This window comes from Mustela erminea, chromosome 10 (assembly GCF_009829155.1).
Source record: "Mustela erminea isolate mMusErm1 chromosome 10, mMusErm1.Pri, whole genome shotgun sequence".
Lineage (NCBI taxonomy): Eukaryota > Metazoa > Chordata > Mammalia > Carnivora > Mustelidae > Mustela > Mustela erminea.
Genome location: NC_045623.1, coordinates 65,702,690 through 65,715,195, shown reverse-complemented (window position 1 = coordinate 65,715,195; position 12,506 = coordinate 65,702,690). Strand labels below are relative to the sequence as shown.

The 12,506-nt window shown below is 47.5% G+C and overlaps 1 protein-coding gene across 3 annotated transcripts in view; it reads right to left on the bottom strand.

Moving 5' to 3' along the window:
• Window positions 1-728: 728 nt before the first annotated feature.
• The window catches only part of USP24 (ubiquitin specific peptidase 24), a 136,442-nt gene continuing 124,664 nt past the window's right edge, over window positions 729-12,506 (bottom strand). For all 3 annotated transcript variants that reach the window (XM_032303304.1, XM_032303306.1, XM_032303305.1), the window contains 7 exons: window positions 12,279-12,344; window positions 10,140-10,206; window positions 8,911-8,989; window positions 6,885-6,960; window positions 6,373-6,459; window positions 5,728-5,838; window positions 729-3,512 (listed from right to left, as the gene is read on the bottom strand). In XM_032303304.1, the coding sequence (XP_032159195.1) occupies window positions 3,450-3,512; window positions 5,728-5,838; window positions 6,373-6,459; window positions 6,885-6,960; window positions 8,911-8,989; window positions 10,140-10,206; window positions 12,279-12,344 (549 nt within the window). In that variant the 3' untranslated portion in view covers window positions 729-3,449. The remainder of the gene's footprint in view (window positions 3,513-5,727; window positions 5,839-6,372; window positions 6,460-6,884; window positions 6,961-8,910; window positions 8,990-10,139; window positions 10,207-12,278; window positions 12,345-12,506) is intronic.

Sequence of the window (12,506 nt, the reverse complement as noted above, 5' to 3'; positions counted from 1 at the left end):
GCTCTCTTAAGCAAGGCCTATTTCAAAGCAGCCCATTCCCATGATAAGGGAATCTGCCTGAAAAGCAAAAATCCTCCCAAATTGTATTTTCTGACATTTTAGCATCATGGAGAGAGTTCAAGAACTGCCCGATGCTAACAGCCTGAATGCCAGAGAAGAACCGTGTCTATGCCACAGGCACCTCGGCTGGCTACGTGGTGCTGGACATGGCCTCCCTTCCCCAAGAATCAGGTGCCCATTCATGAGACAGCCATACCCTGACTGCTCCAGGGCTGAGAGAAGGGAGCTACTTGGGTCTTGCCTATGTTAGCAGGTGGTCACTGCGAGTGGGAGAGGTATGGGTATGGGCCACAGGAGAGGAAGGTTTGAGGCAGTGAACATGGGAGTCATGTGGACACACCCCGGACATTAGGAGCAAGACTGAGACCTATGAGCCCACGGGAAGCCTGCCTTGACCAGGGATGTGATTCACATGGGGATCCCTTGGGAGACCTCAGAGCTATGGGGAGATGTCTGTAGGACAGCAGCCTGGGCTTGGCATCCTTACCCAAAAGCAAAGAACCACAAAAGGCTTAGAAAACCCAACACCCCTGATTATTAAAGAGGGGCCTGACTCCTGTCATTAGTGCCAAGTTCCAAAAGCTACCCCAGAGCCATTTCCCACCAGGCCCAGGCCCACGGCGCCCCTCCCCGCACCGCAGAGAAGAAGGTCAGCTGGACTCCATCTCTAGATTTTTGAAAAATTTATTTATACCCTTAGAAGCTAAGAACTCTGCCACTCATGAACCAAATTTAGGATTAAGATTCTCCCCTAGTTTATCTACTTCCTTTTGAAATTTTATAAACAAGATTTTGTACATAAGAGGTAGCAGAGGAAAATTCCAGTCTGCTTGTTCCAAGCTCAAAAGGTAACTGCACACGTCTCAATGTTAGCAGGGAGGGTGGGGCAAGACCGGGGAAGTCCGAGGACACAATGCTCTGGGTCCTACCGTTTCTTCTAGTTGCCAGTGACCGTGTGAGTACTCCAGGAGAAGTCGTGGGCAAGATACCCGCTGGGCTGCTCGTTTGTTTTCCTTCCCAGATGCCTCCGAGGGGCAGACGTGGCACCCTGCGGTGGGCCTCGTGAAGGGAGCGTCTTGAGAACATACAGCATTGAGTTAGTTGTGCAATTCCTACTCGATGTGCAGACCATTTTTGAAAGATTTATAAAAACATCTTCGTCCAAAAAATTGGCAGTAAAAATGACAACTCTTCCAAGGTAAGCCTGTCATAATTGTCACTTCATTGTACATTAAAAAAAAAGTCATCAGCAGGTTAGCTGTAGTCTGCAGCCGCTGGAAATCAAGTGGTTCCTGGCAAAGAGGAGGTGATGGTCATTGCAGCAACAACACAATCAAACTTAACCAGAGCGTATGATGCACAGCAGTGACGAGTGATCCTGATGGAGCCTTACAGTGAGGACGGCAGGTGCCGGGGGTGGTGGGAGGCGTTGTTTCCATAGGAAATAAGGGACTAGAAGTGGCAATTTCACTCCTGAATTTGGGCTCCTGAGAGTGCAGCTGCCAGCGATGATATCCCAACACAGATCATCACTGGCATTTCAAGGTCATGTCCTACACAATCGATCTGTGAGGATGGGGGTGGAGAGAAGACTGGGCGGGGGGTGCTAGGGAAAACAGGAGGACATGGGAGTACTGAGGAACTCAAAATCAATTTTAAAACATCACATTCGAAATTCCAAGAACAGCAGAACCATGTACAGTTTGCCAACTCCTTCTGACCAATTCTCTGAGGGCTCAGTTCTGCTCTTAAACGCTGCCCCGTCTGCACGGTGTCCTTGACAAAGACCATCGCTAGGCTGCGGGGGCTGTAGACACACAGACAAACTGTGGTTTGGCTGCACATTTACCTCACGTTCAGCAGCGAAGGGGCTGGGGCTGGAGTGCACAGTGGCGAAAGCTGTCTGTCCTGTTGCGTGTCCACACAATGCGGAAGCCACCAAAAAGGCACTTTGGGGCTGGCCACGCCTCTTGAACTTGGCAAATCTAACCGACAGGGGCAACCTGGCACTTCCTAAGCTTCCTTAGTTCCATCACAGGGAGTTGGAAACAAGGCAGAACACGTAACTAAAGGCAAAATAGGGCGGAAAATGGGTGTAGAAACTCAAAATACAAAATGTACAAAATACATGAAATCCATTGGCATATCCCCTATCCCCTCTGGAGAAAGGGAAGCTGGTATCTAATTTGAAGTATGTGGATGGTGACTATATGGGAAATACCAACAAAATGGGACAGTTGTTCAATTACTTTCTGGTTATTTCTGGGAAAACAAATCTTGTCTCTTTTGGTGTTCATTAGTCATGTTGAAGAGAAACAAAGTGTCAAGTTCCTTCTCCACATTAACATTACTACAACTCACAGAGCAGCGTTTCTCAACTCAAATATTTAACCTCATATACAAACAGTACCAAGGGTTTTAGTAATTATATTTTAAGCAAAAGCAAATGATTGCGGATCACATGATTTAAGACTACAGTTTATTCAATATGTCTCCAAGCATTAAAAAGATGATTTTATGAAGTCAAACTCACTAAGATTATAATTTAAAGTGCTTTTTATTTTGCTGTTTTCCAAATTCGGGGGAAAATTCCGTAACTTCTTTAGTGACTGATGTCGAAGAATGCACCTTGTATTTCTGGAGGACTTTTTTTTTTTTATTGCTCTTTTCCAACCTCAATTATATCAGAAATGTATGTTAAAGAGCATAATAAATTTCCAAATTTTTGATCCTGGTAACATTTCATCAAGATCCAACTTTATGCGCCCAGGGCTCTCATCTTGACCCGTCTGAAATTCTATACAAATAGGGAGACATATTAAATACAAAGGTCTGTGTAAACGGAGTTCTTTAACTACTATTTTACAACGAAAAGGAATTTTATCACCTATCTTTACATCATTTTAAATTGGATATTCCTAGTCAATGTTACTGCAAGATTAAAAATTTGCCCCCACATATCTAAAGGCAGCTTGCTTTTTTTTTTTTTTTTAAATATAAAAACGAAAGGAATTTCTTTTGTAGCATCATAGAGAAAGCAACAGCTTTACCCCATTCATTCTTGTATGTTCATATAACAAAAAAGTCTGCCACCGGCTTTATTTCCTAAAATCTCCACAGAAACGTGAATCCCCGTGTGAACCGGGCCCCGGAGCCGCTGATCTGGGGGGAAGGAGTTCTCCCACGGCCAAACAGCTCCTGAACCTTCTCCAGGGGCCAAGAGTGCCTTCTTTAAAAACCCACACTCCTCTGGGATCACGGTGGGCTCCCTAGTCCAAGCTGCAGGCTCTTCTAAAGGGCTCAAGGGTGAGAATCTGATTTCAGAACAGCGCTGAGCACCAGGGAACCGAGCTGTGACTCCTTACTGTACGCTGGGCGTGTTTGTTCCTTTAGGGATCCACGTCGTCAAGGTCACTTCTCAACTCGCCAATCATCATGGGGGACTCGGAACCCTTTGAAAAAGAGAAGGAGGTTCACTTCATGCACAGTAAAGTTAGAGAATAGCTTCTGACCTGTGTTTGGTAAACGAGTGCATTTAACAACAGAAGACTTATTGAAGGGTAATAAAACAGAGCTCTAAGACCTTATACCTGAGAGTTCCCGATTATGCAAACTCTAATTTCCATGTTCTCCCATAGTTACCGAAGGCACCCAGCGACCTGCCTCAGGTGAGTGGGCTACCAGGCAACAGGGCTGCAGCGCTTGCGAGAACTCGGGGGAACCGTCATGATGGAGCGGCTGCTGGAGATGACTCTGGGTCACTCCTGAATTCTGCTTCTGTCACTAGCTCTGAGGTGTTTGGTTTACATGCTAATAAAGTTCTGAATGCCTGCCATATGTCCTGGGACTGATCTAGCTGGTGGTGGGGGTGGGAAGGAACAGGGACTCTCTGCAAAAGGACAGGTAAAGGCGGGTGGGAGACAGATGCGGGGTGGGGGTGGGGGGGTGGGGGAGGCCCAAGGTGGAAGGAAAAAAAGGCATTTGATAAACTACAAGAAAGCCATTGGTGTCTAGAAGTCAGAAAATGAAGGGGGCAGAGGTGGCCAGGAGCCCCATCAAGCAAGACCGTGAAGATTCTGGCCTTTACCCTGACAGCAAGGGAAAGCCATAGAAGGTTTAAGCAGATGAAGCAGAGGGAAGCAAGAGCGAGGCAGGGGCTTCTCAAAAGCCCAGGACACCAAGGTGCTTATTAAGACAATGGAACAGATGCCTCAGAGAGATTTAAATGGTCAGCCTGGCAGGACCGTGAATGGACTGCAGCATGTCCAGGGCACAGGGTGCCACTGATGACGGACACGGGTAGAGGCCTGCTCCAGTGGGAGTGGATGGAGGTATCGGGCATGGTGGGTGCGAGCTGTCTTTGAGGAGCGGAGCTGGGCTCTTGAGTGGCACCCCTAAGAATCAAGTTGGTGGAGATGGAGAAATAACGGCCGGGGGGTGTTGGAGGAAAGCTGGGAGAGTGAGGTGCTGTGGAAGCCCCGGGAAAGAGTGTTTCTGGAAGGGAGGAGTGGCCATCAGGGTCGGATTCTGCTGAGTGCTCCACTACCATAAGGCCCGAGAAGCCTACTCGTCACCCCGACTGCTGAGCCAGCCACAGGGCAGGGAGCCAGCAGGGAAGAGGTTGAAGGAAGAGCGAGAGGGAAGAAACTGCAAGTCTGGACAGATCTTCGGAGAAGTCTGGCTGTGAAGAAGGGGAAAGAAGGCAGGGGATAAGAGGGAAGACGAGTCTTTTTTTTTAAAGGGTGAGGGAGAACGGAGTGTTGTTCAAATGCTGTGGGAGGTGTTGTACTGACAGGGAGGGGATCAGGATGTGTGTGTGTGTGTGTGTGTGTGTGTGTGTGTACACATGCGTGTGCACCCACGCTCGCATGGACTGAGTCTGGCTGTTGCAGGAGCTCCTGTCCTACAGCGGTTATGTTCTCTGCAAACAAAGCATGTGAGAAGGTAAGCTGCTGAGCGGCACCTTGGGTTAAACCACGTCACAGTGCTGCGCCTCTGTGTCCCTTCTGGAAAGTCAAGGTGACAGGGACCTCATGGGGTGGTTGGGAGGATCTAAAAGGTTAAAAAAGGCACACAAGACATCAACAAGATTCATTTAATGAGGTCTCTGTGCCAAGTACTGTGGTGAACTCCAGAGAAGGCCACCCTCACAGCACACGCCATCACAGTCATGACCGCTTCACCAGTGTGTGCTGTGGATATATCTCATTCTTTTTTCCACTAGACGGAGCAGTACTGAAAAAAATATATATATTTAAACAAGCTGAAAGGTATTCTTTGACTCCCCCGCAAGTGGGTATTTCAATGGCCCTTCAAGGGTCTGTGTTTCCAGAAAGAATGATGAGAGAGCCAAAGATGGAGGGGGTGATTTGCGGCTCCCTGGCAGAATGAAGAGAACCCACCAGGAGGAATGCTGCGGCATCCGGGCTCTATCAGGCCCACCTTCAAGGCACTGCCCACCAGACACTGAGGAGGGAGCCTTGTGGTAACTTTACTCGGCAGCCCTGTTCCACTCTAGAAGCACACTGCTGGTGAGCCCCGGACAAGGACCACGAGGTGGGGGGGTGGGGGGCTGGTGTCTCCTTTTCTCCTTGGTTATGGAAATTGTTTTTGGAAAACTCAGAGCAGGCGGGGCCCTTTCCCACGAGGACGTGGGCCCAGCTATACCTGTTGTAAATGTCTGTCTCCGTTCTCATTGGCGGGACTGCCCTCTGACCCGTTACTGCTTCCAGACTGCTCTTTCTCATTCAGCAAAGCTGTGGCATAGGCTAACGTGTCCTGTGAGAGATTGAAACATGAGAAGAAAAAGTCAGGGGGTATGCGGTGGCAGCAGTGCCACCAAAGACAACGACCCTCCACTTGATCTTTGGAGATGGCGGGAGCCTCCAGGTGGTGCTCGCCCGGCAGCACACTCCTCAAACTCTGTAACCCACAATGCTTTTCTTCTGGCACATAGTTTGCCACCTGCCCAACAACGTGCTTTCTCTTCACAGAAAATTTGCCTCTTCTGTCCATTCTCATTTCTTTTTTTAAAAGATTTTACTTATTTGTCAGAGAGAGAGAGAGAGAGACAGTAAGCACAAGCAGACTCCCTGCTGAGCAGGGATTCTGACACAGGACTTGATCCCAGTACCCTGGGATCAAGACCTGAGCTGACGGCAGATGCTTAACCCACTGAGCCACCTAGGTGCCCCAGCCCCTTCTCATTTTTAACCTACACCTCTCATCTCTGAGGCTGTGGCTTCTGAGAAATGCACTGAAAATCCTACCTGTGGGATTTAAAGCCACACAAAACAGAAAGGGAAGCCTCACCTGAGCTGAAATTGTTCGCTGAAAGGTTTTTCCAGTTGATGTTTCATTAGAGACATTACTCTGTGGTGTCCAGTAATGTTCTGACATCTGAGGTGGGAGGTCAAAAACGCCATCAGAGACAACAAACAAGCCCACGTGAGCCACAATCACTACCATTAGATACTCAAATATAAAACGCATCTAACAGCACACACACAGAGGATCCACCCAGCTCCTCTGTCACACTGGGAGGATCTTACGTCGGCTCTCAAGAGTTCAGTGAACCACTGTGTCTCAGATTATCACCCCTGCTCTCTCACCTATCAAGTTCAGACATTGTATTAAGACATGAACTTCATGTGTAGAGATAGGTTATCAACTGATCTGAAAAAGGTTGGAAGTCTGAAAATAACTCGGAGGCCAGTCTCCAGATGGAGAAACTGTCCCTGACAAGCAGCGTCCCAGGTTAAAACACGTCACGGTGGTTTAACTGCTTCTTGGGTGACAGCCAGCAAAGCTCTAGGGGCAGTTACCTTCTTCTGCAGCCACTGCACGGCCCAGCTCCAGTGGTGGGAGTTCTCCTTGAAGTAGTCCTTAGCAGCAGGGCACCTGGCAGTAGAGGGGTGGGGGGGGATTTGTATTAGCCAAATGCTTGCCTTGTCAATATCCTTGTTTCCATTGTTCTACCTTTTTATTTTGATACACAAATGCTACTTCCACTAAAGTTCAGTTGTCTATGAAGTTTTTACTTGTTTTGGTTGGAATACGTTCCCATGTGTAAACTTCGAAAAGCAGAAAAAGGTTAAATTTGTAGTGAGAAATCTTATCTAGGAGACCTCATCCACTCAGTTCTATCATAATTCGAAGACAGAAACTAAAAAATGAAACAGAAAAACCCCACACTAGTCTACTTAATAAGAGAAATAATTCTTGAAAGAATCAAACTGGTTTTTACATTTCTGTGACTTGGGTAAGAATGGTATTAAGGGAAGAACAACTTTAAAGTGTGGTCCTGGAGCATTTTTGCCCACTCAGAAAGCTGTCTTTCACATTCAAAAACAGTACTGATGGCAATACTGTGCGTACAGAATGGAGGGATGGAGGACACGCATCAGACATACCCTGCGACCCCATCACAATTTGGAAATACCACTCAGGCAAGTACTGATGCTGTCACGCTGCCAACATCAAGCCTTGAAACGCACCACCATTGCGGCAGGATAGTCTCCACCTGTGTCCACAACACTATGTCATCCGGAAAATGCATGTTGATGCATTAATTACTTCGACCAGGCTCTCAATTCATTTGTTGAGGACACTCACATACAGCAGCTCGGGCCCAACAGATTTCTTATTTTGGCACAAACCCAAGGATGGCAATCCCCATGCTCAAGAATTAGGAAAAATCTGGAGCAAAATCAGTGAAGCTGTATGGAAAGCTGGGTGGGGACTCAGCAGTGGCCATGCAGTCACTCTGCTCCCACGGGCCCCGCGTGTGCCACAGGTTGAGGCAGCGGGCCACTAAGGCTCCTTCTAACCCTGAGAACCTCTACTTTCCAAGTGGCCATCAACTAACAAATGCGCCAACAAAACGTGGTACAGCCATACAAGGGGGCAGGATTCAGCCTTAAAAAAGGAAGTTCTGGCACAGGCTAGAACACGGATGAACCCGAGCGCATCAGGCTAAGTGAAATAAGCCAGGCACAAACGGACAAACCCCGTGTGACTCCACTTATGGAAGGCACCCAGAGTCGCCAAATTCATAAAAAAGTAGAAGGGTAGTTGCTGGTGGGATAAGGGACAGGAGTGGGCAGTTAGTGTTGGGTAGGGACAGAGGTTCAGTCTGGGAAAATGAAATAGTTCTGGAGATGGGTTGTATGATGGATGGTTACACAACAACGTGAAGGTACTTAACGCGACTGATGCGTACACCTAAAGGTAGTTAAAGTGACAAACCTGATTTTGTGTATATTTTGCCACAATTAAATACAAAAAGAACCTCTGCCTTGAAGGTCATCAGCCTGTGCTCAAGTCTTAGATCTGACAGCAGGCACAGCGCTCACACCACCCAAGACGTTGGACTGACAGAGTCTACCAGTATAACCTCACAGAACTGTCTCTGTGGTGAGAGGAAGGCAATGTACTTTGCAGAGTGCCTGGGTTCCTGAGTCTGAGTAGCTATAACACAATTCTGTCTCTTGAGAGACTGTATTGAAAGTGGAGACCTAGAACATGATGGAGTTGGTAGTGAAGTTACATTGTTGGAAGCTATCTCAAGCGAAAGTTCAAGGACTCTTGCTGTGGAGGTCCCCGAATCTGCCTTGCTTCCTGCCTTTCCCACCTAAGGCCTGCTGGTGGGGTTCTTTTCTTGGATTCCATAAGATCTGCGGCTCCTCTGACACCCCCCCTCACATCTCTTCGAGATCTTGTGAACAGCTTTCTGAACCATCCAAGCAAGCATGCTCTGAGTCAGGCTCTCTAGGAACTAACCAAGGGAGATTTTTTCCCCTGGTAACTAAAGACACCATTTCTTCCCCTCTAAATGGAGCCAATACTTACTTTTGAGCAAGAGTTACGAGAAATTTGACACACTGGTAGCAGCGACTGCTGTCCACGTGGTTGCTGTGGTGCATCAGGGCTGAGCAAAGAGAAGAGGGAATTGTGACAAGAAAGCAAGACGCGGAAAGTGTGTCCCAGTAACACCGCTTATCCTGAACATTCACAACCAGCAGATTTGAGCAGCAGAGAGGGCACTCAACTAAAAGCATGGCGGTGTGGCCTCAATGGGATCCCCCAAATTCTAGTGGGCAGAGACACTGCTTTCAATGGTATTCCAAAAACATATGTGGGAGTGGAAGTTTGCCTTTTGGAAGAACCAAAAGGAGCTCAAACCTCCACAGCTGATTATTCAGAGATCTCCGAACTTTTTCCATACTCCTGACAAAAGAGCGGTCACAACACTTTCAGTTTGATAAATGGAAATTTACAATATTAGTTCGGTTCAACAAATGCTTCCTGCTCTGTGCTCTGTGGATATAAGAATAAAGAGTCCTTGATGTGGGCTCTTGTGGAGTGTTTGGTCTGGAAGTCTAGAGAAGCTGGGTGCCACCTGGAGGCCTGCAATGTTGCAGCTACACAACTTCGTAGCTCACATTTCTTTGCTGCAGTAAGAGGAGGTCTTCAATCTCTTGCCACAGAGCAGATTCTTGAATGACTCAGATTAACTGGCAATACTGGCAGGGTGGTGGGTGTTGGAGAGGACGATTTCTAATCACGCTTTTTCTAAGAAACAGCTCATTAAAGCTACTTGAGCCTTCTAAGGAAGAAAAATGCAAAAAGCTTTTATGAGTGGTAAGAGGAATGTGGATACATTCATACCACCGGTAAAACAACTAAAATAATCCTATTTTATGAGCTTGACACCATCCTGAGCCTGAGGTTTTTCTCTCCCCGAAGGCTCCAGAGTGGACTGAAAGATTTCTGGCCTCGGAAAGTAGCTTTTAGCTTGTTGAAAAGAGTAACAGCACCCCTGACTCTTAGCCGACCCAGTAACAGGAGCCCCGGCTGCACCTTGCTGACTCAAGGGGGACAGTTGTCTAGCTGGTAAGATCTTCTGACTTCATGTCTCCTGGCCAGAATACGGGAGCCCACAGCCCCAACAGGCCTCTCCTGGAGCCCTTGCTGACAAGTGCTGGGGGGTCCCAGTCAGGGAGGAGGCTGGCCAGAATAACAGGCTCCCTGGCTGTGGGTCTGCTACAGACATCTCTCAGGATGGCCAGACTACTTGCCTAATAATCCATTTTCTGTCTCAAATACAAATTTGACTCGCTCCACTTGTATGGGATCTTCAATGACCTGTGATAGAAGGAGACAAAGCTTGGTAAATGAATGAAGGAACTTGTATGAGGCCACTCACTGGTGCCTTTTAAAAATGATTCTGTTCAAGAGATTAATTTAGTTCCTAACTTAACAAAACCCAATACAAACGAACAACAACATGGCACTGGCATATATCTCAACAGCATCTTAAATTTTATTTTATTATTGTATTTTAAGTATAATCTATTTCCCAACACAGGACTCAAACTCTGGACCCCAAGATCAAAAGTCACAGGCTCTACTGATTGAACCAGCCAGGTGCTCCTTAAATTTTAAACTAAAGATGAAAAAAAATGATCAAGTAATAGTTGAAGACCCATTCATTTCCTGTCTCTGTGTCCTGACCTCTACAGTTCTCCACAGAATAAGAGGTTTAGGGTCTAAACTGTTTACTGAAACCCTGTTGGAGTTTTGCTACGATACAGGCTCTCTGCACTGTCAGGAGGTTTATGCCATGCCACACGGGGCTGGAACTGTGTCCTGCTCATGGTTGGACTACTAGTGCCTGGCACTGACTTGTGCACAGGGCAGTAAGCTCAGTGGTTTGCTGCTGAGCAGACAAACAATGTGCAGTCCTTCTCCGGAGGAGCAACGATCTTCTATATTTTGTGAAAGTACTAGGACCAAACAGGAGATAAAGGACCAGAGAGACAGGCTTTTTATAAATGCCATCAGTGATGTCTTTTCTTGTTTGGAAGTGTTTATTAAATGCTCACCCTGTGCCCAGGACTCTCGCTCTGTTTAGAGAGCCCTGGGCCAGGTACTCATCAGCTCACCCAGTCACCAAAGTCTACTGTTTCTCTTTCCCAAATACATGGAGACCTGTCCCTTGCCACCTCTGCCCTGTGTCTCCTCAGTACAGGTCTTGTGATTTCCAGTTCACTGCCACACACAACTCTGTGGTCTTTCAGTTCCAACCTGGCTTCCTTCTTCAGTCAGGCCTTCCAAACAAGTGCCAGCAGAAGCTTTCTGTCCTAAGTCGAGTCATGTCACTCTCCTGTTAAGGTCTGCCTATAGTGCTCATCAGTGACAGCAAAGACTGCAAAATGAAATGTCTACAGAGGCCAGGACACCAAGAAATGAACACAGTGGGCTAGGTACGATGGTATCGAGCAGCGAGGACAGAGGGGACTGGGCAGCACATGCCTGATCAGAGGGTAGCGAGAGCTAACTGGTCGAGGTGAGTGGGGCAGGTGGGAAATGGGGCCAATTCATTACACTACCTGGTTTCTCAAGATAGGCCAGAAGCCAGACATTACAAAACTTTGGGTCAAATAAAACAGGCACACAGGCAGAACCTGGCCACCCGTGTGCAACCAGGGCCTATGGGTAAAAGCCCACACACTCTCGGTACTGGCAGCCTTTTGTGATCTGGTCTAGGCTTTTTTCCCCAAGCCCTCATCAATTCCCTCTTCTCCTGGTCATGCCACCTACTTACTTACAGTGTCTGTACACCAGCTCTGGTGGCAGCCTGGGCTCTGGAGCCAGCTGTTTGGCTCAAATCCGGGCTCTGTCACTTTAATTCGAGGGTGGCCTTGGGCAAATCCCTCCACTTCACTAAGCAATTCACTGCTTACAACTGAATTCTCCCCTGCTCTTCATACTTCTGAAGCTGGGATGCATCCTACAGTCAATTACCTTCTGGTTTCGTGGCCTGGAAGCAGTATTTTTAGTAGCACATAGAGAGTCGATGGTGTCTTAGATTTGAATGAACTGTAGAGCCAGCAATTTTCCTCTGGCGGTTACCACAAGGTTTAAAGGAGACAGCGTCTGTGAGCACCACGGTCGCCCATGCAAGGTGAGGCTGTTCACGTGTCCTGGTTCTCTGCACTGTCCTTCCTGGACGTGTCCAGCTCCCTCTCTCATCTCCTAGGACTCTTGCCTCTCAACCAGGAATGACAAAACCTGACTGTCCTACAGAGGGCTCACTAAGTGCAGACCAAGCAAGTGCAAAATGATACAAGGACACACACCATTCTGTTTGCAAACATGAGCTAACTAGTAAATTTAATCAGTAGCACAAGAGGATCAGAACATCTTTCACTTACCAGTATCTCATGAAGCAGCTGGAACGTATTCTTTAACTCATGGGGTGGAGCTGTTTCCAGCTGGTTCTGAAATATTTTTTAAAAGCATAAAGATTCTATTGAGTCTTCAGAGGCAAGCCCATCAGAGTGGCCCGCAACAGGGCTGGCCTCAAGCTCTATTTCTACCATTATCACTTGCCCTCATGGGGCCCCAGTTTGCCTGAATGCTAAACCTAGGACTAATGCAGT